This window comes from Neopelma chrysocephalum, unplaced genomic scaffold (assembly GCF_003984885.1).
Source record: "Neopelma chrysocephalum unplaced genomic scaffold, ASM398488v2 Primary Assembly neopelma1_319, whole genome shotgun sequence".
Lineage (NCBI taxonomy): Eukaryota > Metazoa > Chordata > Aves > Passeriformes > Pipridae > Neopelma > Neopelma chrysocephalum.
Window position 1 is genome coordinate 418,425 of NW_020897981.1, and position 21,849 is coordinate 440,273.

The 21,849-nt window shown below is 45.2% G+C and overlaps 1 protein-coding gene across 3 annotated transcripts in view; it reads left to right on the top strand.

Moving 5' to 3' along the window:
• Nucleotides 1-21,849, top strand: part of CTNNA1 (catenin alpha 1) — a 118,781-nt gene that overhangs the window by 73,623 nt on the left and 23,309 nt on the right. For all 3 annotated transcript variants that reach the window (XM_027705083.1, XM_027705081.1, XM_027705082.1), the window contains one exon: nucleotides 12,479-12,571. In XM_027705083.1, coding sequence (XP_027560884.1) covers nucleotides 12,479-12,571 — 93 coding nt within the window. The remainder of the gene's footprint in view (nucleotides 1-12,478; nucleotides 12,572-21,849) is intronic.

Here is a 21,849-nt window from a genome sequence, read left to right on the forward strand (position 1 = left end):
GACTTGGTGCTGGTGTTTAATGATGTCACTTAGCACCACGCTGGCTTTTTGTCCCTCCCAGCCTTTGAAGAGTGTTTGTGCCCGAGCTGCCTTTGTGCGGTCACTGCAGGGACACTCCTGGCTGCTCTCTGGGAAGGGAAAGAGCCAGAGATGTTAAGAAGAAACCTTTGCTACACTATTGAATGCTTGAGAAAAATAAAAATTACCTTGTCAATTTGTCACTTTTTAGTTTTAATGGAAAAGCTTTACAGGCCTTACGAAATCAGGGAGTTAAAAGGTAAATAAGAACAGAGTCCAAGTTAAAATCCTCCAGTAGCTGTTTGCTTGCTGAAGAGTATTTTGGAGAATATTTTTGGAGTTAGTAATTCCCTAAAAAGAATAAATAATCTCCTCTTACTCTGGAACCCACTAACCATTTGTCAAATGTTTTTTCTTAACTTAAATTTTATTTATAAGTCTCTTTCTCAGAGAAATGTTGGTAAGACCAGGGAGGCAAAAGCTCTCAGTGGTGTTTCAGAAGCATTGATGTTTTTTTTCTAATTGCTTTAATTTATCTGAAAAGACTGCTCTGTGCCTTTTTTTTAATGCACTGGGTTGCATCTTGCATATGGAGAGATGATTTTCTCATTTTCGGTGAAAACCCATGAACAGATGCAGACGGCAAATTTATTTGCTTGGAAAGAATCACATTTGGGCACTTGCAGCTCCATAAGCTTTCTGTAGCCTCTTGCAGTGACATTTCCCCCTCCTGTTGCCCTCACTGCCTAGCTCAATGTCCTGGAGTCATTCTTCAGCCCTCAGTCTAAAAATACCCCTCTCCAAAAGCCCGAGGCCTTGCACACTTGCTACATTTTTCTTGCAATTATCCTGATTTGCTCAGACTTGCAGCCCTTATATTCTTCAGAGAGTCTTAACAACTGCAGGTTTTTTACATGTGAAAGGCTTTTAAAAAATATGAATTAGGTGAAACGTAGCTTGGGTTTAAAATAAAAACTGGCTTTTGGACTGGAGACAAGGTGAGGGTTTTGAAAAGCTGAGGCTTGGCTGTGCTGTGTTCATGAGGGATAACTTACCTGGGCATGGCAAGTTACCATTTCTTACAAACAGAGCATAGGTCCAGCAGATCCAGAAGTTAATCTGGTCTGACAAGATTATCCTTTATGTCTATCAGCCACCTGATCTCCAAAGTTCCTGCAGAGTTTTTCAAAGCAGCATCTTTGGAGTTGGGAGTGGACTGGCTTTGTTTATTCTCTCAATCTCTTCCCCCCTGCCAGCACGCTGTGGGTCGGTGCTGCCAGGCAGAGATGGGGTATCTTTAGTCATCACCCAAATCACATATTGGCTTGAAATGTTTTTCTGAATTTTGGTAATCTTTCAAAACCCAGCATTTTCCAGCACCTGTTTTTCCTGCTCAGTGCCTTAATTTACAGAGGAAAAAAAAAATCTGCCAACTCAGGTTTGTCTTTTATTGCTTTTATTTTTAAGGTAATTGTGTATTACAAGGAAAATGTTGTTACCCTGTGCTCTGGAAGGAGAGAGACAGAGTTAGTCCAGACTCATTCCCCATTTAAAATGGAGACCAAAATGAGCAAAATGTCTCTTGCAAAGCACAAGCACGTTTTCTGTAATTTGTCTATAGATAACCTTGGCAGCAATTTAAAACTAATGTCTTCAGTAAATGACCAGTGTAATTCTAATGTGCCCTCTAAAGTCTGACACTCTTCAACAACCGATGCACTTTCCTTTTAAGTTCATTTTATTAGTCAACTAATTCATAAATAAATTAAATTTTACTCGTAGAACATGCTTTCCTTACATTCATAATCAGGAAAGCAGGAAAGCCTCAGCAGAAAAATGTTCCTACATTTTTCAACAAAACTGGATATACAAATTTAATACATCATACATAAGTAAAGGCAAGTGACCTTTTAATAGGATAACTTCTGTTCTTGTAAGGTTATTTTTGAGGCCAATCTTCTAATGCTGCACCAAATAATGTATGAAAGGGTCTGTAGAATGCTGGTAGAGTTTAAAAATCATGTTGGAAGAGGAAAAAGAGACTTCAGGGTAATCTTTCTGTCCACATTTCATTGTAAGTGCACACAGGGAAGCAAGGCAATCAGTAATGTGACAGGGACATTGATGGCTCAGATGAAGGGATTGAATCCTCACGTGTCTGGGCAGCAGTTGGGCTGTTTGGAGACCTTTCTCTGTTTGAAAATCATCTCAGTTCACTGCTGCTTCATGGAGGAGAGGCATTTCTGCCATCCTTCCCCACAGGGACAGTCATCATGGGCAGGATTGTTGAGAGGGAAGGGCTTGGTGTGTACACACTTGGGCCAGGGGAGACGTGAAGGGTGTAGAATTTGGAGGTGAACTAGTTTAGGGTTTGGGAGGATGTGTTAATGTGCTTTTATCCCACTAGAAACAGCCCTATATTTACTCAGTTCCTTTTTCCTTCGGAGGCAGAAGCTTTTAGGGAAGGGGAAATCTGTAAAAGAGGTCAGTAAGTGTAAGCACAGTTAAGTGTCGTGGTGTTGACGTGTTGTCTTCAGAGGTGGATAAAAAATGATAGAGCCGTGGCCATTTTATTGTCCAGATGTTTGCATGTTAATTCCAACAGCATTTTTAAGTAGCTTTTTGAGTACAGCTTTTATAGATGTGGCATAAATGTCTTAATTCTTGATATTTAGCTAAAAGCCTTGATGCATGTCTGGATTTTCATCATCTTAGTCATTAGCAATATTGGATTATTAGTCATGTCATGTCATCAAGGAGTTGCCTGAAATCTGCTCATTACTAATACTGTTTTGTCGTCTTCTTCAAGAGCAAAGTGTACTTACAATTACAGTTACACTTGCCATGAACAGTTGTCTGATTCACCAAAAACTGGTTTAAACAGCTAATAATAGGCACCAAGTTGGAAACCTTTAGTCAGATCAGAAGGCAGCATGTTCTGAGTGATGAGCAAAATGAGATAGGAAAGAATTACAATTTCACAGAATCACAGAAGGGTTTGGGTTGGAAGGGTCCTCAAAGACCATCTCATGCCACCCCCTGCTGTGGGTAGGGACACCTTCCACTAGCCCAGGTTGCTCCAAGCCCCGTCCAACCTGGCCTTGGACACTTCCAGGGATCCAGGGGCAGCCACAGCTTCTCTGGGCAACCTGTGCCAGGGCCTCCCCACCCTCACAGGGAAGAATTTCTTCCCAATATCCCATCTAACCCTGCCCTCTGGCAGTGGGAAGCCATTGCCCCTTGTCCTGTCCCTCCAGGCCCTTGTCCAATTTCCCTCTCCAGCTCTCTTGGAGCCCCTTTAGGCACTGGAAGGGGCTCTAAGGTCTCCAGGCTGAACACCCCCACCTCTCCCAGCCTGTCTTCATTTCCACTAGGTAAACATAAAGACATTTCTGAAAAAGGGTAATTATTTGGTTACTGTCCAAATATCACTACTAGAAACACTTTTATTTTAAAGAAAGGCATTTGTGTTGCTAAGAAGCATCTCAGCTGAGGGTTTGAAAGTTTGAAAGTTTCAGCTGAAGCTCAGCTCTCCATCACACACCAGTGGTGTCATTGCTGTCGTGGTGGCTCAGATCGACTTGTGTAACTAATGTGTTTTGTGCTTATAACAACATTTTAACACTTTAGCTTGTTTGTCTGAGGAAGGAATAGTTCCTGTGCCAATAGTTACATCTGCTGCCACAGCTGCATCGACGAGGGGCACAGTGCCCACATAGCACACTGGTGTTCTTTACCAGCTCTGCTTTCTCTCAGGTCTTTAGAGAGGATAATCCACCAGTCTGGGAATAGAGGTATTGCTGTACCACCAGCACGTTCCTACTGGGGGTATGTTTTATGCTATTGATGTATTACATTCCCTTCAAACACCTCTTCCCCCTCTTTGATTGAAAATCTTCCCTGTTGGCAGGAGAGAAGTGCTCTCCCTGCTGCACTTGCTGTGCAGGAAATGGAGCCCAGTTTGGTTTGTCATGATGCACAAAGTCTGGATTTGCCCAACTGTGTGAAAAGTGGCCCTTCTCTCGGAAACCTTGGCAACACGTGGTCACACTGCTGGGAAAGACATTTCCTCTGGGCATGGAAGGAGCTCACCAGTGTGGAGCAGAGCTTTAGCAGGACAGCTGTACCTGGAATGGCACCAGGTAGCTGGAGTGGTGTTTGGAGACAGCTCTGGACAGAGTGAAAGCCCAGTGCAAAGCTGTGTTCCTTAACTAGATTTTTACACACACAGATCAGTTTGAAATGGGGAAGTTTTAGGATTTGATCCCAAATGAAAGGTGGTTGCCCATGAAAATATTAAGCAATTGCCTCACTATAATAGAGAGCAGAAGGTACACAATATATTTATTATTTTACTATTATACTATTTACAAGAGCATGTAGTGACAGGGCAAGGGGGAATTGCTTCCCACTGCCAGAGGGCAGGGATAGATGGGATATGGGGAAGAAATTCTTCTCTGTGAGAGTGGGGAGGCCCTGGCACAGTTTGCCCAGAGAAGCTGTGGCTGCCCCTGGATCCCTGGAAGTGTCCAAGGCCAGGTTGGACAGAGCTTGGAGCAACCTGGGCTGGTGGAAGGTGTCCCTGCCCATGGCTGGGAGCTGGAACTAGATGGTTTTGAGGTCCCTTCCAACCCCAACCATTCTGTGATTCCATGATTTTGTCTCTGTTCCCTTTTCTCTTGCCATCACTTGCCAACCTGTTGAAATAAAAACCCCTGTAACCTCCATTTCTCGTTGCCCAAAACATTTGAATCAAAAATGCCAATCCTTTACTTGACAGATTTGTTCCATCCAGCTGAAACCTCCCCTCCTTGTGTTTATAACCAGACTGGAATTAAAACTATTCTCACGTTCTGTGTCAGGTTGCAGAGCTCTGAAATAGTTCTCTCATTTTAGTCCTTCGTTCCCCCCGGTTCTTTACGTCTGGAGTTTTCCTGTGCATGCATTGTTTTATTTAAAGACTTGGACTGTTTTCAGTGAATACATTGGGATTCTGTTGTTCACAACAAGCTCTTGCAAGGTACCTTCTGTGGAGCTGCAGCCACATGCAAGTACTTAAGTCACATAAAATCACAAGGCAGTTGACAGCGTGGCTCTAGTAACTTGCTGCACAGTCCCTGTGGATTTGATCCAAAGTCCTCCTGCATTAAAGAAGTGACTGTTTTGTGTAATTCCTACCTAGTTATGCCTCTGCAAAACGAGGGGTCTGAAGGGTTAGAGCTATAACACATCTGTAGCTGCAGCACTTCTCCCTGTGCAGTGCCTGCTAGGGCTGGGTGTTAAAATGATCGCATTTGTCTTGAATATTGAGTGTAGTGTTCAGGTGAATAAATAAATGTATGGACTTAGTGAATAATGAAAGCCTTTTTGGAGAGGGATGGAGATTACATAATCGACACATCTCTTCTGAGAGTCCTCAGTTGCCATTAGTTTTGTCAGAACAGTTGTTTCTGCAGATAAATTAATTTCCTGGGCTTTGACCAGCAGGAAGGGAATTGGGACTTTTTTTTTAATATCAAGGAGGAAGAAATCAGATGTGCTGTATTTGAATTCTGTGAGAATATCATATACTTTTCTTTAGCAGGTCCTCAAGAGGAAAGTGTGGAATGGCTGCCTGTCCATTCTTTTTGCTTTTAAAATGGGTGCTTTTTAAGCTGCTTGTAAGTTGGAATTTGCATTCCCACAGAAATCGTAAAAGGTAAAGCAAATAAAATATAATAAGCAGCTGAAGTTTTGCAGTTCAATCAGAAATGAAAATGCCAGGAACACCTTTGAAAAGCTTGGTTTCTGGGATGTTGAAATTTCCAAAGTATCTGTGTACACATGGATGGGGTTTGTTATTTCTGTGTAAGGGCTTGTGAGCATCAGTTACCAGAGGATGCTGCTTCATGTGAAACTGAGAAGTTTTTCAGTCTAAGACGGTCGTAAAACTTCCTTCTGCAATGCTCTTTTTCCAACTGCAAGTTCAAATGAGAGTGCTCAGACTCTTAGAATTCAATTAGTGCATGTTTGGCTGCTGTGTACAGATGTATAATCCTGAGTTATAACAATGCTGGGTGGCAGGGGCAGCTCTGACAACCTTAAATTATGCAACAATAAACACATTACAGAGCCCTCTCTGGGTTGCACCAGCACCCATTTAGGAGGCTTTGCCTTCCTGAAGAAGCTGTCCTAAAAACTTGACCTGTAAACAAGGAGGAAGACCTGGGTGGTGTTTCCATGAATTCACTCCAGGTGCACGAGTCAAAGGCTTTAATGCATTTTTCATTGTCAGCCTTTGAAATCCTCAAAAAGGAAGATTTAAAATGTTAGGGATTACAGTTCCTTTTTTCTCTTCCATTTTTTGTCTGTTGAAAAAGCAATTTGCCAGTTCTTCAATAAAGAGTTCCAGGTAAAGTAACCTGTCAGGAAAGGTGGTTCTCTGCCCCAGCTACCACAGGCTGACAAATTGTTACTAGTGGTAGAAAGAATTGCTGTAGGAGTGTCAAGATTATTCCTGATTTAAAAATTACTAAATTCTGAAGAGTCAAAGCTAATTAGAATTTGAGATAGAATCACTCTCTGGATGGTAACAATATTTCTTTGAATGTTGGAGTTACACCTTCTTACTACTAATAAGATACTCCCAATTGACCCTTTGCCCTGAGACAGCATCTGCCTCTCTCAGAAGGAACCAGTTAAGCAATGCCTCCTCTAAAAGCACAGAGCTGTGGAATCATTTAGGTTGGAAAAGCCCTCTGAGTTCCTCGAGTCCAACCATTCCCCAGCACTGCCAAGGCCACCATTACACCAAGTGCCACATCCACACCTATGTTGAATCCCTCCAGGGATGGTGACTCCAGCACTTCCCTGGACAGTCTGTGCCAGGGCTGGACAGCTCTTTCAGTGAAGAAATTTTCCCTAATAACCAACCTGACCCTCCCCTGGCACAGCTTGAGGCTGTTCCCTCTCCTCCTGTCCCTTGTTCCCTGGGAGCAGAGCCCGACCCCCCCCGGCTCCCCCCTCCTGTCAGGGGGTTGCAGAGCCAGAAGGTCCCCCCTGAGCCTCCTTTTCTCCAGGCTGAGCCCCCCCAGCTCCCTCAGCTGCTCCTGCTGCTCCAGCCCCTTCCCCAGCTCCGTTCCCTTCCCTGCACATGCTCCAGCCCCTCCATGTCTCTCTTCCATGAGGGCCCAGAACTGGACACAGCCCTGGAGGGGCCTCAGCAGGGCCAGCACAGGGACAGTCACTGCCCTGGCCCTGCTGCCACACCATGGCTGGCACAGCCCAGGGGCCATTGGCCTCTTGCCCCCCTGGGCTCCCCTGGGCTCATCTCCAGCCCTGGCACCAGCACCCCCAGGGCCTTTCCCAGTGGGCACTTTCCAGTCACTCTGTCCCAGCCTGGAGCTGCAGGGGCTTGTTGTGACCCAAATGTAGGGCCTGGCACTTGGCCTTGTTGTCCCTCACACCACTGGCCTCAGCCCATGGATCCAGCCTGTCCCGATCCCTCTGCAGAGCCTTCCTGCCCTCCAGCAGATCAACACTCCCATTCAAGTTAGTGTCATCTGCAAAGTGACTGAGGGTGCACGTGATCCCCTCATCCTGGTCATGGGCAAAGATATTAAGCAGGACTGGTCTCAGTACTGAGCCCAGGGAAACCCCAGGAGTTACCCCTCTTCCCCAGCACTGTTTCCCACCCTGTTGATGGTGTGCCTGGCCACTAGTGCTCCCTAAGGGTAGATGTGGCACTTAGTGCCATGGTCTGGTAACCACGGTGGTGGTGGGTCAAGGGTTGGACTGGATAATCTCGGAGGTCCTTTCCAACCCAGCTGATTCTATGATTCTGTGTGTGGAGATGCTTGGCTGCTGTTGCTCCTGGCCCTGCCCGGGTCCTGTCAGCTGCTGTCCCGTGAGCTGTGGGCTCCTGGTGGCTCTCCTGGATCCCCTGAGGTCCCCCCCACTTTGGGCAGCCCCCTGTGCACTGCTCTGGAGTGCTCTGCTGCAAACTGTGCCAGCACTGGAGCCGCTCACATCAAGTCATCTTGCCATGTGCTGATGTCAGCATTAATACCAGTGAGACTGGAGTTTCCAAACCTGCTCAGTGCATGGAAGCCCCTTCCAGATGAGTCTGTCCAGCTGTTTCACTTGGCATCATTAGCTCCATGCTGGGAACGGCTGGGGCTGCTCGCTGCTCGCTGATGCATTTGTCACTGGGGGGAAATTTAAGCTCATTCATCTAAATACCAGCAGCTGCTTGGGGTCTGTCCTGCCTTTTGGGGTCCCTGAAGCCATCTCTGGGCCGTGGCTGTGGACTCTGAACTGAGAGAACCTTGATGCTGCAGCAGAAAGCTGCCTTTCAGTTGGTCTGTGGGCACTGTGAGAGGTGTCTCTGCGCCGCGCCAGTCTGTGTTCTCGGGTCTGTCTTCATTCCCAGAGTATTTTTAACTTTTTTCAAGAGATTGCTCGTTATGCTGATTACATTATTTGCGATGGTTTTGTCTCCTTTGATGCCTGTGCCAGTAGTGCTTATGTAAAGGGACTTGATGATATTGAATGGTAAGAATGAACAAATGCAGCGGGAATTCAATTGCTATTTTGCTCTCAAGCACAAGTGTTCTTCTTTCTAAATCAAGTCTGACCACTTACTATGTCACTCAGCTGCTTTGTTGGAGACATGGAGAAACTATTTAATTTACATTTCATTTAAAGGAAATTTTTGTTCACTTGAGGTGCAGTATCTTATTTAGAAGGTTTGGAAATGTATGATTTCCAAGTGCTCTGTGGGCTTTAAAGGAGCTGATCTTCATCTCAGCTGCAAAATGCAGTGTGTTATGGGAATGTATCAAATAACTGGCCAGCAGTACCTTATCGTCTGTACTGACAGGGAGTTTGAAGGTGTTTGTCAGATATCACCTGGAAGTTATTGAAGATGAGTTCTTTCAGGTACTTCAAAATTAAATTTCCTAGTCATGCAGCCATTCATCTCCAACTGGTACACGCAATTTTAGAACTCATGGTATAGAGCACCTGATAATTACTGACAGTTTAGAATACCTCACTGTAATGTCATTTACAACTTGATCAATTAGTTGACATAGCTCTCCTTAAATTTCAAATTTGAAGAGGCTTATGAGTGTTTTCCAATAGTTCGACAGAGCCTTCCCCTGGGTGCAGTAAACGTTGCGTTGCTGCGAATTTACAGCCCTGTCTGCAGCACTCTGAAGTCATCTCAGATTCTGCCACGTCTCTGCTTCGCTCTGATGTTCAGCAAATAGTTTGCTGGGAAGTTTGTGTGCTAATCTGGCAGAGAAACCAACCTGCCAGAGCGAATAGCTCTCTTTTGGACGGGCGTGCTGAAATGAAGTGTTGAGCTTTAGAAATGCAGCAGTAGGATGGGATGTGGCAGCCAACAGTTGGATTGTCTTAAACTGCCAAAGACCCTCAGTCAGGGAAGCACACACGCTTCTTTCATGAGGGTTGGCAGTCCCAGTCGGGCGATTTCTAAAGAAGAATTGCCATCAGTTGGGTATTCAGAAGAAAAATGACTGTTCAAAAATGACTGTGCAAAAAAGCAAAATTTCATTATACCGTGGTGGGGACACTCCATTATAAACTTCTTTGCCTCTCTGTGTTCAGACAGAGCAGGGTTTCTGTGTGCTTGATTCATCACACTTGGCTTGAGAGACAGCACAACATCTCCAGATATCGGAGAGGCTGATTCTGTGGTGCTTCAATGTCGCTTTTATTCAGCCCCTACTCAATAGAGCTTTGTGTTCTTCTTGCTCCTGGAGGTTGTAACTGCTGCTGTGGAGGCAGGAGTGATGGGGAAATATGGACCATAAAAAATATTGGCAAACTGGTGTTTCTCAAAAATATGACCTGTGCTTAAACCAACAGCAAAATCTTTATTTGACTCTTAAATCATGGTATGTGATTGTCTTTTGATTCCTTTGAGCCTCTAAACAAAAGCACGATGTGCACCTGCTTGCTGTGAACTCGGGATTTAAGACATGGAAAATCTGCAGGAAAACAACTTGATGTTCCAAATGCAGTCCCTGTGTGAGAGGGCGTTCTGGGGCCGGCTGTTTGGTGGGGGTGCCGTGCACAGGGGCTGGGCTGGGGGCTGGACATGTGTGGTGGCAGAGGGGAGGGACAAGAGAGCCCTGGCCCCCACTGGGTGCTGCCCTGAAAACCTCCTGCAGCTCACCTCTTCACATGGAGGACTTGAATGCAAAGACCAGTGGAAGAGAAACTTCAGGAGTAGGACTCTAATATTGCTAAAAGCTGACAGTTTTCTCTCTGGTGTTGAGGCTGCACAACCTTCCTCTCAACTTCAGTTTGTTTTCCTCCAAATAGAAGCTGTTGCATCTGCTTGCCTGGTTGTTCTGTGCTAGAAACACACCTCTCCTCTTGACCCCTTTGCTTTTTGTCCACTGAAACTTGATTTGGAGCTGGAGGGAGGGAAAGGCTGTGTGCTTTGCAATGGAAGCTTGCTTTTTGCTCCCCAAATTGATAATGGGATCGATGAAAAATGCTGTTCAAGTGTAATGGTATGTGGTTGATGGCTTGTGGGAAAGTAATTTATTCTGTGTGGGAACATCTGTCGTAAGGGAAAGGCTTGGGGAGGGGGGAAAGCATGTGGTAGAGCTGCAGATACTACTTCAAAATCACTTGTATGTGAATGAAAAGGATAGTTTAATTAAAGACAGAATGGAAATTCCCCAGCTTATAGAGAAAAGTATCTGGAGAAATGTGGTTCAGTGGTGTTACTGAGCATCTGCTGGCTCCTGTTGGTGCTTTTACAGCACATTTGCTGAGGGCTTTGCAGGTTGCTCTGCCTCTGGAAGGGCAGCACTCGATGTTCATCTCAGTTCACTTGGTGCTATTTTTACAGCTTTCTGTGTTCAAATGGCTCAGAATAACATGCTTGTCATTCACCTGTCAACTGAGAAATGTAACTTATTTCAGACTTCCTTCCCCAGAGAGTAGCTCCGATATGAGGAATATCTTCAATTACCAAGAAGTTCTGTGCTGTCCCCTTTCTGCTCTTAAAAGGCAGGTGTTTGTTTACAGAGGTCTCTGTTTCAGGCTGACCTAGTTAGAGGTGCTGCTGTGCAGCAGGTCAAGGAGTAAAGTTTTATTATCACAAGATGCTGCTCAGATTTTGGAGGATCGTGGAGGCATCTTCAAGGTCCCCTGTATGGGTTTTGTTTGATGAATCGCAGCATAAATGGAGGGCTGGAGGAACCTCCCTGGCACCTCGGGCTTTACCTGGATCTCATCCCTGTATCCTGTCATGGAGGTGCTCCATGCAACTCCAACAAACCAGGTTGAGCTTTGCACCACCCCTGCACAGGTGAATCGCTCCGTGAGCCTCCGAGTTCTTTTGTGTCGACATTCAGTAGGATATAGAAGTGTTTGAAGAAAAAGGGAGCGTCCCTACGCTTATGGACATGAGGGTATTTAACCATCAGCTCATGGGAGCTGGAATTTTTCATTGTGTGGTTGCTGTTGTCTCACCCAAGTGGGAATGGGCTTTTAAACCCTGACTTCAACTGCTGCCAATGCTGCTCTTGTACATTTTGCTGGAGAGACCTTACCTGGATCATTGGTGGCAGTGATGTCTGTCCTGTCTGACGGGCTGTGGGGGAGAGGCTGGACATGACCCAGCCCAGAACCCCCCGTGCCCTGGGCTGATCCCCCAGCGTGGGCAGCAGGGCAGGGGGGGATTCTGCCCCTCTGCCCCTCAGGTGAGACCCCCCTGCAGAGCTGCTCCACCCCTGGGGAACAGCACAGGGAGCACATGGAGCTGCTGGAGAGAGGCCAGAGGAGGCACCAAGATGATCAGAGGGATGGAACAGCTCTACTGGGAGGAAAGGCTGGGAGAGTTGGGATTGTTCAGCCTGGAGAGAAGCTTTGGGATGACCTAATTGTGACCTTCCAATGCCTGAGGGAGCCGAGAGGAAAGATGGAGAGAGATTATTTCCAAGGGCTTGGAGTAATAGGACAAGGGGAAATGGCTTCAAACTGCCAGAGGGCAGGGTTAGATGGGATATTGGGAAAAAATTCTTCCCTGTGAGGGTGGTGAGGCCCTGGCACAGGTTGCCCAGAGAAGCTGGGGCTGCCCCTGGATCCCTGGAAGTGTCCAAGGTCAGGTTGGACGGGGTTTGGAGCAACCTGGGCTAGTGGGAGGTGTCCCTGCCCATGGCAGGGGGTGGAACTGGATGATTTTTAAGGTCCCTTCCAACCCAAACCATTCTGTCATTCCATGATTCTGTGATCTGATGTATTAGGATTTGATGGCTCGAGAAGGAACAGGTGTCATTAATGGTTTCAAAGTTGATTAGAACTGAACGAGTGTGGACACTTCATGTTTCCTGGTCAGTTACTGGTCACTATTGGGAGTAGGCAAAAGGTTTCCTACAGAAGGAAATAAACCCCATTTCTAACAGGTGTGTTTTGTTTCCTCCCACCTCTTTCACAGGTTGCCAACTTGGCCTGTTCCATCTCGAACAACGAAGAAGGTGTGAAGTTGGTTCGCATGTCAGCCAGCCAGCTGGAGGCCCTGTGTCCCCAGGTAAGGGAGAGCATAAAAACATAAGACAAACTCTAATAAGTTGGGCAACTGGTCCTGCTTAGGACTTGCTCTGATCCCTTAGTGGCTGTCTGTGGACTTGCTGCAGAAATGGACTTTTTCCTTAATATACATAGGGAGTGAAATGCAGTGAAGGCATCAATATTTAGAAACTTTAAAATCCATGACTAAGGAATCAGTGATGTGAATGGGTCATTTTTATGTCATGGCTCTAATTCCATTTGGCCAGGGGATTCCAGTAACCTGCAGCACAGTAAAGCAGGGAACCTTCAGTGGTTTGCTGTGCACATTCATACTGCAGAATGGTGCCTCATGAAGGTGTTACTGCTCCTGTGCTTGCTGAAGATGAATTATAGAATGTTATTTTTTTGCTTGAGTAGAATATAAATATGCCAAAAAACTCTCAATGGGTAGGATGAGAGGAAGCTGGATTTGTGTGAAGAGTTTGAACCTGGCTGAGACTACCTTCTAATTAATAACTTTTTAGTGGAAACAAGGAAATTAAGTTTATATAAGTACTAGACTATCCTCTTCCCTTTCGACAGCCTGATGTTTTAAATGTCAACAACTAGATACTTGGATGAACCCCTGAAGACTACAGTGAGCTGTTGATTCGTGTAATTTACATTTTTTAAAGCAACAGGAAATTCAGATCTAAAACATCCAAATAAGCTGTTGTTGGTAAAGAGGAACTAATGGAAAATATGTGCTCAGAAAAACTGGTGAAATGGCATTTTATGAAAATTAAGGTGTATTGTCTCAGGATTACTTGGAATATGTATGGTTTTCCCATATATACAGGTCTTTTTTAAAGCCACTTGAAGGGAAGAAAATGATTTTGACCTGTACCCACCCCAGCAGGAGGGGAATTTTGAGGGAACAAGTGAAGCTTGTGTGAAGAGCAGGACTGTTTTACCCTTTGCATTACTTCCAAGTGACAGTGCTGTTAAAGCAGGTGAAGATAAAGCACTAAATGCTATCCAGGAGGCCTTTTGGCATCCCACGGTGGCCTTGTGTGGTTCCCACTCCTGCATCCAGCCCTGGGGCCGGTGCATCAGCTGTGCTGGCCGTGCCCTTCTCTGCCTCCCACATCTGGGGCTGCTCAAAACCAAAGGTCAAGTTTTACAGTTGGAACAAAGCATGTGGAAGAAAAAGCTTTTGAAAATCCATTTTATGTAATATAAGGGCTTGCTCTTTCCTGAAGTAGCCAACTAGGCTGATGTAATTTTTTTCCCAGTTATCTCCAAGAATACGGGTGTCTAACGCATGGGGTTCCAAACAAATGCTGTTGGTTTTGAAAATAATCATCTGAAGAAAGTTAGGTTTTTCTTTGAATATGTTTCTGGTGAGTGTCCAAGTCTGTGGGGGTGTTTTCTCCTCCCCATTGCTGAAATTGTGTGTATTTCAGACTCTTGTATCTTTGTTTTTCCAACAACTGCCTATTTTAATAACTCTACTCCTGTATAAAATAAGCACCATGATAGTCAGCATGAAATAATGACCCAGCTGTAGTCACTAGTCACCAGTGGAGCCACATCTCCTGAAGTGCAGCTGTTAACCTTTGACTTCAGGGATTATGGACAATATATTTAACACACGTTGGAAGCTCTGAGTATCTATAAATGCACAAGGGCTTTAACTGATGGATTTTGGCTTTACAAAGGTCACATCTCTGAACTTCCAAGCCTACAGTTTAGATGCTCCACTGCACAGTCTTGCCTTAATTTCAGGGTCGTCACCAAGAGATTAGTAAATGACACTATAGATGTTCATAGCAGTTGAAAGAGTGCTTTTATATTACATTACATGCTCTCGGGTTGATTCTTTAATGCTCTAAGAGTATTTAAACATGTTGTGAATCCTGAGAGATAATTAGGGGCACTTGTCTAAGCTGTTTTACAAATGGCATCTGTGTTTTCTCCTAACAATAGTTTGTCTTGTGCCAGTGTAAGTGATGCAGCACTTCATCGTCCTCCTCCTCAGCTGCCTCACTCAGCAGTCCCCAAACCTTGGCTATTCTGTAGAATCTCTAAAAGCTTCTAGATATCCAGAACAGCAAACTGGGATTTTATTTCCTTTTTTAGATAATTATCTATTTATTTTGCAGTTTATTCCTGATGAGATTTGCAGCTGCTGCTTGATTCCTTTTGGGTGGCCATGCTGAACAAATGAGTGAGTTAGGCATAAGACACAGATGAAACCCAACATTATATGCCCCCTCCTTTTTTTTTTTTTTTTGGCTTAGGAGGTATTTTTCCGGGAAAACGCTGGATTCAGATTGAGTCAAGTCAGTCAGTAATTATGATAGTCTCAGAAACTCAAGTGACTGTATCAATATCACACAGAAATATGATGTATGAAATGTAATTCAAGGTATTGCTGTGGTTGAAAGGATGGAACGGAAATTTAATGCACTTGAGTCCCAGGTAACCTCTTAAATAGTTTAACTGAGTAGAGGCCATTCTGCGAGTAGGGAGTTCCTGGTTAAAGAATGATTTCTGCAAAAATCAATCTGTAGAGTTAATTATAAAAGCTGTATCTCAAATAGAGCCTTTATTCACTCCCTTGCCATCAAGAGCCATTGATCTGGCAGCAGGAGTAAGAAACAGGCAACCCTTCAAACTGGCCAGGGAAAACCTGGAAGTTTTGTTGGTACGGACAAGCAGTGAGTCCTTGCCAGTGTCACCCTTGGGTTCAGACGTTCCCATGTTTGAAATCTAGTTCTTTGAGGATGAAGAAGATGCTGAAAATGTTTCATGCAAAAGTCTCTACAGAAGCAGATAGTTAATTTGTGTAGCGTGGCTTTGTTACTGGAAATCAGCTCTTCCTCAGGAGTAACATCTCCCTTCCTGTTTGTGGGTCCCCAGCCAATTAGCACAGAAATTAATGTGAAGTTGAAGACTTAGTGGGATATTTAGAGCTCCCTTTTGACGGTGCAGGAGGAGCTGTTGGGAAGAGCTGTGCCTGCTCTGGAACAGCCAGCTGGGTGATTTGTGTTAGCCTGGGTTTACAGGGGAGAAATCAGGCAGCTTCAGGGCGTCACTGGTGTTTTCCTCATGAAGCCCTGACTTACAAGCCTGCCTGAATTCTTTCTTTTGAGAACATGCCTTGCTGAAAGTCTGTACATGGAAGGGAAGCACCTTTGTGCACAGCTCCATGCCTTGCTGGGTGGTGGGGAAACCACCAAGCCAGTCTGGAGGGGGTTAAGATGAAGGAACTAAAGTCCTCATCGCTGCAGTTAAATTTAAAAAAAAAAAAAGCTTAACATGGCTTTATAATGGAAATGGAAAATTACTGCTGTGGAATGCTTGGAAGAGCTGCCTGTGCATGCATTTGCCTGGCAGAGCGCGGGGGGAAGTTTTCTTTGCCTTCTTGCTAAACACAGAGTCTGCCAATGGTGAATTAGGGAAAGATTTTGTTTATCTCAGAAACCTGGATCCTCGCTCCTAACTCTGGCTTCTGCGCTCTGTTTCCAAGAAGTACTTGCTTTGGAGCCTGCAAAGGCTGTTTTGTAACAGCATTTTGCATTAGAGATGCCTGAGAAGAGAGCTTAAACCATGGGAGTGTTTCTGATCATGCAAGCTGTAGGTGTTAAAAGCAACAGTGCGAATGCCCCAGCACAGCTCTTGAAAGGGAGGAGAATTCTCCAGCCTTTGGATGTGACAGTCTGTTGTCGCTTGAGCTCCTTTTACCAGCTATACATTGACTTTCTCAGTTTTTACAGCCTCCATGAAGTTCATCTATAGACTCCTAACCAAAGTGCAATCAGGCTGGGAGTTTTAAAAAGGAATTATGGAGTAGAATTCCCATCAGGTTGGGTGTTTGCTTCTGCCAGCTAAAGCTGGAGCCCATTGCCCTGGAGTCTAACCATCTCCTGGGAAGTGTGCTGCAGGAGGAGACCTGTACCTCCCTGGTGTGGGCACACAGGACCTGCTCTCCCATCTGGAAGGCAGGGCTGGTTGCCTTTCTCCTCCATGGCCCAAATAGCTCATCCTCCTTAGAAACACTGGGAGGACACCAGGCAGAACCTCTGCCCACCCTTCCCGTGCTCCCTCCATCCCGGAGCGCGGTCAGCACGTAACACTCGAGTGTCACCCATTGCACTGACTCCAGGTAATTCCTGGATTAAATTACATATTAAACAAAAATAAATTGGCTTCTCTCATATTAACATCTTGTTTTAATAATCGCTGTTCCACATCCTTCTATTGCAGTTTTGAAATGCTTGAAAAGCCATTTGCTGCTTATAGATTTCTGATGAGGCAGATGGCTCATATGTGATCACACCTACGGACACACAGCAAAACACCAAAGCCTAAGAATCCCATGGAGAGTTCCAAAAACTTTTGTTTAAAAGTTGGAGTATCGTAGAGAAACAAAAAAAACACCCTCCAATCCACCCCCTCAAATCAACCAAACCCAAATGTGACCAGCAGATTTTGTCCTCCCTGAGCCCTCAGTCACTGCCAGTTCCCTGGTGGCTGTTGGAGAAGAAATCTTAATTTTTCTTGCAGTAAAGACTTAACATCAAACAATTGTCCCCTTTTTTCATCTCTTTGAAAGACTGTCAAATTTTTTGAATGTTCTAACTAGCAGATCTGTCTCCAGACTGTTTAATTACAGGTGCTTGAAACATTTTATTGGCATTGAGTAGAAATGCTTCTATTAAAAACTTAACACTTGGGTTGCAGATTTGTATCACACATTTGTATCCTTGCTGGGAAGAAATGCCAGCACAGGCCAAGACTGACCAGAAAAGATACAATATTAGAAACTTTAGCAGTTACTGATGCATAAAAAGAAGCAATGAACGGGAGAAAGGAATTCAGTTGTGTAGAAGAAGGTGTGTTCGTGGGTAAGGGCCCCGTGTTTCATCACAGGCACAGGATCTGGGGAGTGCTGTGGCAGAACAGCTTCCAGAAAAGACACCGAACCCCTGAAACCCCCAAAGCTTTAGCATCAGTAAAATGCAAAATATAGCAAGATTCCAAAACAAATGGCACCAAAATTCTGTCAGCGTCTACGTTGACTGGCACTACAGTATCAGTCCTCAGCTACAAATGAAAATGCTTTTTTCCATATCTGGGGAAGTTGATAGGATAATTATCTACACAATATATGCAAATAGTCTTTATAGCAAATGCTGCTTTGCCAGTATGCTGAACTGGAGAAGGTCATGTTGCTCAGGGGACTGGAGCACCTCCCCTATAGGGGCAGACTGAGAAAATTGGGGCTGTTCAGCCTGGAGAAGAGAAGGTTGTGTGGAGACCTGAGAGCACCTTCCAGTGTCTGAGGGGGCCTACAAGGAAGCTGGAGAAGGACTTTCCATCAGGAACTGGAGTGACAGGACAAGGGGAAACAGGTTGAAACTGAAAGAGGGGAAGTTTAGGTTAGATAGTAAATAAATTCCTCCCTGTGAGGGTGGGGAGGCCCTGGCACAGGTTGCCCAGAGAAGCTGTGGCTGCCCCTGGATCCCTGGAAGTGTTCAAGGCCAGGTTGGATGTTGCTTAGGGCAACCTGGGCTGGTGGAAGGTGTCCCTGCCATTGGAACAAGATGATCTTTAAGGCCCCTTCCAACCCAAACCATTCTGGAATTCTGTGTTATTCCAGTCTGTATCTGTGGGTCGTTCCAGCACTGCCACAACACAAGTATCTCTGCAGAGATCCCTGCAGTCACTCCAGCATAACTTGCAGGAAAGGAAAGGGCTCAAAGTGCCTTTATACATGGAACAAAGTCTTGGAAATCAAAGGAAACTTTTCCTTCTTCTTTTGGTGCATCAGCCTCTGTGCACTGGCTGGTCACTGCCATTAGAGCTTCTGAAAGTGTAAAACAATCTGCTGTGTGTTTTGCTCCCGGGCATTTCAGCTCATCAGAGCCTGCAGAGTGCTTTTTGCTGTATTCAAGTACATGGAGGGGTAGCACACACAGACAGGGGGATGCAAACCTGGCCTTGCATGTAACTGGAAGCGACTTAAATGTCCTGCTTATAAACCACTTTTTCCATTCGGAGCAAAATGCAATTAGGAGCCGGGAAGGAGACGTGAGTAGGGTGACATGGAGGTAACTTTGGCATCTTGTGTATGTAAAATTAAATTATGAGCAGCTTCTTATGAACTGCCAGTAAACAAGGAATGCTTTCTTCATTACAGAAAAATACAGGCATTAAAACCCACCTGGGCAAGGGCAGAATCCTGGCTGGGCTCAGCTGGTGTGGCAGCTTTGGTGGTAAGGTCAGGAATTCGTTTGGTGACCATTTGGAAAGATCTGGTCCCAGGATTGTGGTATATCTCTATCTCCTTATCACAGGAGTGCTCTGTGAGGCAGCAGTGAAATCAAGCACCCAAGGCTCCCTTCCACATACTCCTGAGTAAAACTGGTTTCATGAGGGCATGGTTTGTGTGTGTCACTTCTTCCTCGTCCCCTGAGATGACAGCTGATGGATAGGGGCCTGTTTTATAGCTTTTTCGTTTTTACAAATGCAAATTATCCCAAATTTGAAGGCCATGGAGCTACTTCCCAACTCATTATCCAAATGCCACAAGGCTTTATCCGAAACAACCCAAGTGAGTTATTTAGGAACTGCAGATGTTTTGGTTGTAAAGAAAAGGTGTGTAGTGAGGGGAAGGGGCTGGGTGTTTGCTTTAGAGCTTGTGAAACTGAAAAACTCCTCCTTGTTGAGGCACAGTAACATCCTAAAACCCATCCTGCAGGAAACAGGCAAAGCTAAATCAGCTGCAGAAAGAACAGTTTCCTGGAAAGAGCAGCAGATCCTTATCAAAAAGACTGAGGCAAAAATTAAAAACTGAGATGGAGAGGAGTGTAGGTCACAGCCCTGGTGTGCCCTGAGCCTGGAGTGAGATACAATGGTGGGGAATGCAGTGCAAATAGATGGGTGATAGTTTTCTTTTCCCAAAGGGTGTTCCTTCCTTTGGCTGTGCCAGGTGTTCTTTGGAGGAACACCACCATGTGTGTAAGACCTCTCCTCGAGCCTCTCTGTCTTTCGAATTGAGGTGCTATGAAGGTGAGGCAGGAAACCATCCTAAATTAAGCCTAAAAAAATGAATTCTGGCTGACCCAGGGGCTCTAATTTGCCCACAAGTTTTTCTGAGGTTTAGGTGTTTTCTGTCCTGGAATAGTTTTGCTTTTTAAGAGTTTCTGGGCAAAGCAGCTGCAGTAGCTCCTCCACAGACAGGAGTCACTGTGCAGGGAGCCTTGGAGAGCCCTGCCCTGCAAAGGGATAAGGATACAACCAGTGTCTGACATCCTTAGTTTCAATAGGGAAAATAAAAACAGAAAAAAAGCAGCAGTTTCCTCCCATGCAAGAGATGAGAAGAGGACTGGAGGTACAGATTGAGACATCAGTTGGAAGTCTTTGGAATCCCGAGCCTTCCCAGTCTCGGGGTGTTGCCAGGGCCTGGCTGCTGCCTCGGGAAGCTGTGAGGTGCAGGAGAGCGACTCCAAGGAACCCTCTGGAAGCGCGTTATGGAGCGTGGAGCTGTCTGACTTGAGCAGTGCAATCGCTACGTGAAACAAAGCACCGATAAAAATAGTGTGTTTTCTTGCCATGCTTCATTTCCTTCTGGATGGTCTCAAAATGTCCCTGTTTGATTCTTTTCTTTGTACAACTTCAGTGAGTCATTGTGATCGCAGCGCTCTGGCAGCATTTTGAAATGCTCTGAAATACAGAATATTTCCCTGAAATTGCCAAATGTTTTACATGGAAGCGGCTACATTTCGGGTAGCCTGGACACGGTCTTCCTATTTTTTTTTAACTCTATATACCTCCTTTCTGTGAGAGTTACTCATATTTTAAAATAATTGCCCCAATGCTTCATGTTTTTTGGAGAAGCAATAGTGTATTGTGATCACTCCCTTGCCCCTAAAAAGTGTTCCCTCCTCCCTCTGACTGTTCATTTTTAGATAATAAAGGAATCATAGTCCTGCTCTGTATACAGACTATTTAAGCTCCAGCATCCCTCTCCTTTTCCCATGTCTCTCTAAGCATCTGTGGAAAATAAATCCATCACTCTTTGCTGGATACCAAGTGCCCTGTAAGAGTGTATTCACTGGAATAGATCATGTACAGGGCGTTATCACTAATCCCTGGGACATTTCCTCAAGCAGAAGTGTGAGACACATCCAGGATGACTTGCCCACATGAATGCAAAGCTCTCCATAGAGTGAAGGCTTTTATCACCCTGCTAAAGCTGCATGTTATAGCCACTTTGCACACTGAGATGGGGTATGTGCTATAAAAAAGGACTATTGAACCGTATTTGCTGCCCTGAATTTCTCCCTGAGCACACACATACCTGGATGGGTTTCCTAAGCTGTAAGCTTGTCTTTAGCTCCGTGGTATCCCTTGATAACCTTCAATATCCCCACCAGCTTTCCTCGTCTGTAGCATTGCTTTCCTAATGCAGGACATGTCTGCCTATGAGGGAGATCTTACACACTGGTTTTGCTTGGTCATTTTTGTAAAACACGTTTGCCTTGGCCATACATTCTTGCTGTAATGTATAAAAAAATAAACTTCTTCCTTTTTGGACAAGCTGCCTGCTGGGAGGAGGATGGTGCAGCTTGTGCCTCCTGCATTTGGATGTGGTGAGGATGCACAGGTTGAGTTTCAGGGGCAGTTGCTGGGCCCTGTATCTATGACAGCTCTGCCATTACCTGTGATGAGGTGCTTAACGTGGGCATCTGGGCTTGACATGCACTGCTGGCAAAGATTAATTGTCCAGACAGATGCTGCCGTCCAGACAAACATCTCACAGGTACACAGGCCATATGTTCCTTCAGCATTAGTGCTGCCCTGTCTCAGTGCTTGAAGGATACTTTATATCTGATATTGGCCAAGGCAGTTAGAGAAGAGCAGAGAAAATGTCCTGACCCTTGGTATCACCATTGTCTCTGTCTCAGTAGTCACAGCTTCTAGCAGGATAAAAGCTGAGGTCAGGTTTCTGCAGCATTGTCTGGTTTATCTTTTCTGTTTCCAGGACACTTGGTTTTTGGATTTATCTTCATAAAACCGTGGCTGTCTAGATTTTGATTGATAGGGGGTTAATTCATTACATCCATCAGACTGGGGCAAGAGATGGCAGTGGCTAGACGTGTCCAGGATGGCTTGCCCACATGAATGCGAAGCTCTCCACGGAGTGAAGGGTTTTGTCAGCCCTGCTTGAAGCTGCATGTTGTGGCCTCTAGAGCAAAGGACTGATTTACCTTTCTAAAACTTCTATTTCTGTCTGATTTTAAAATT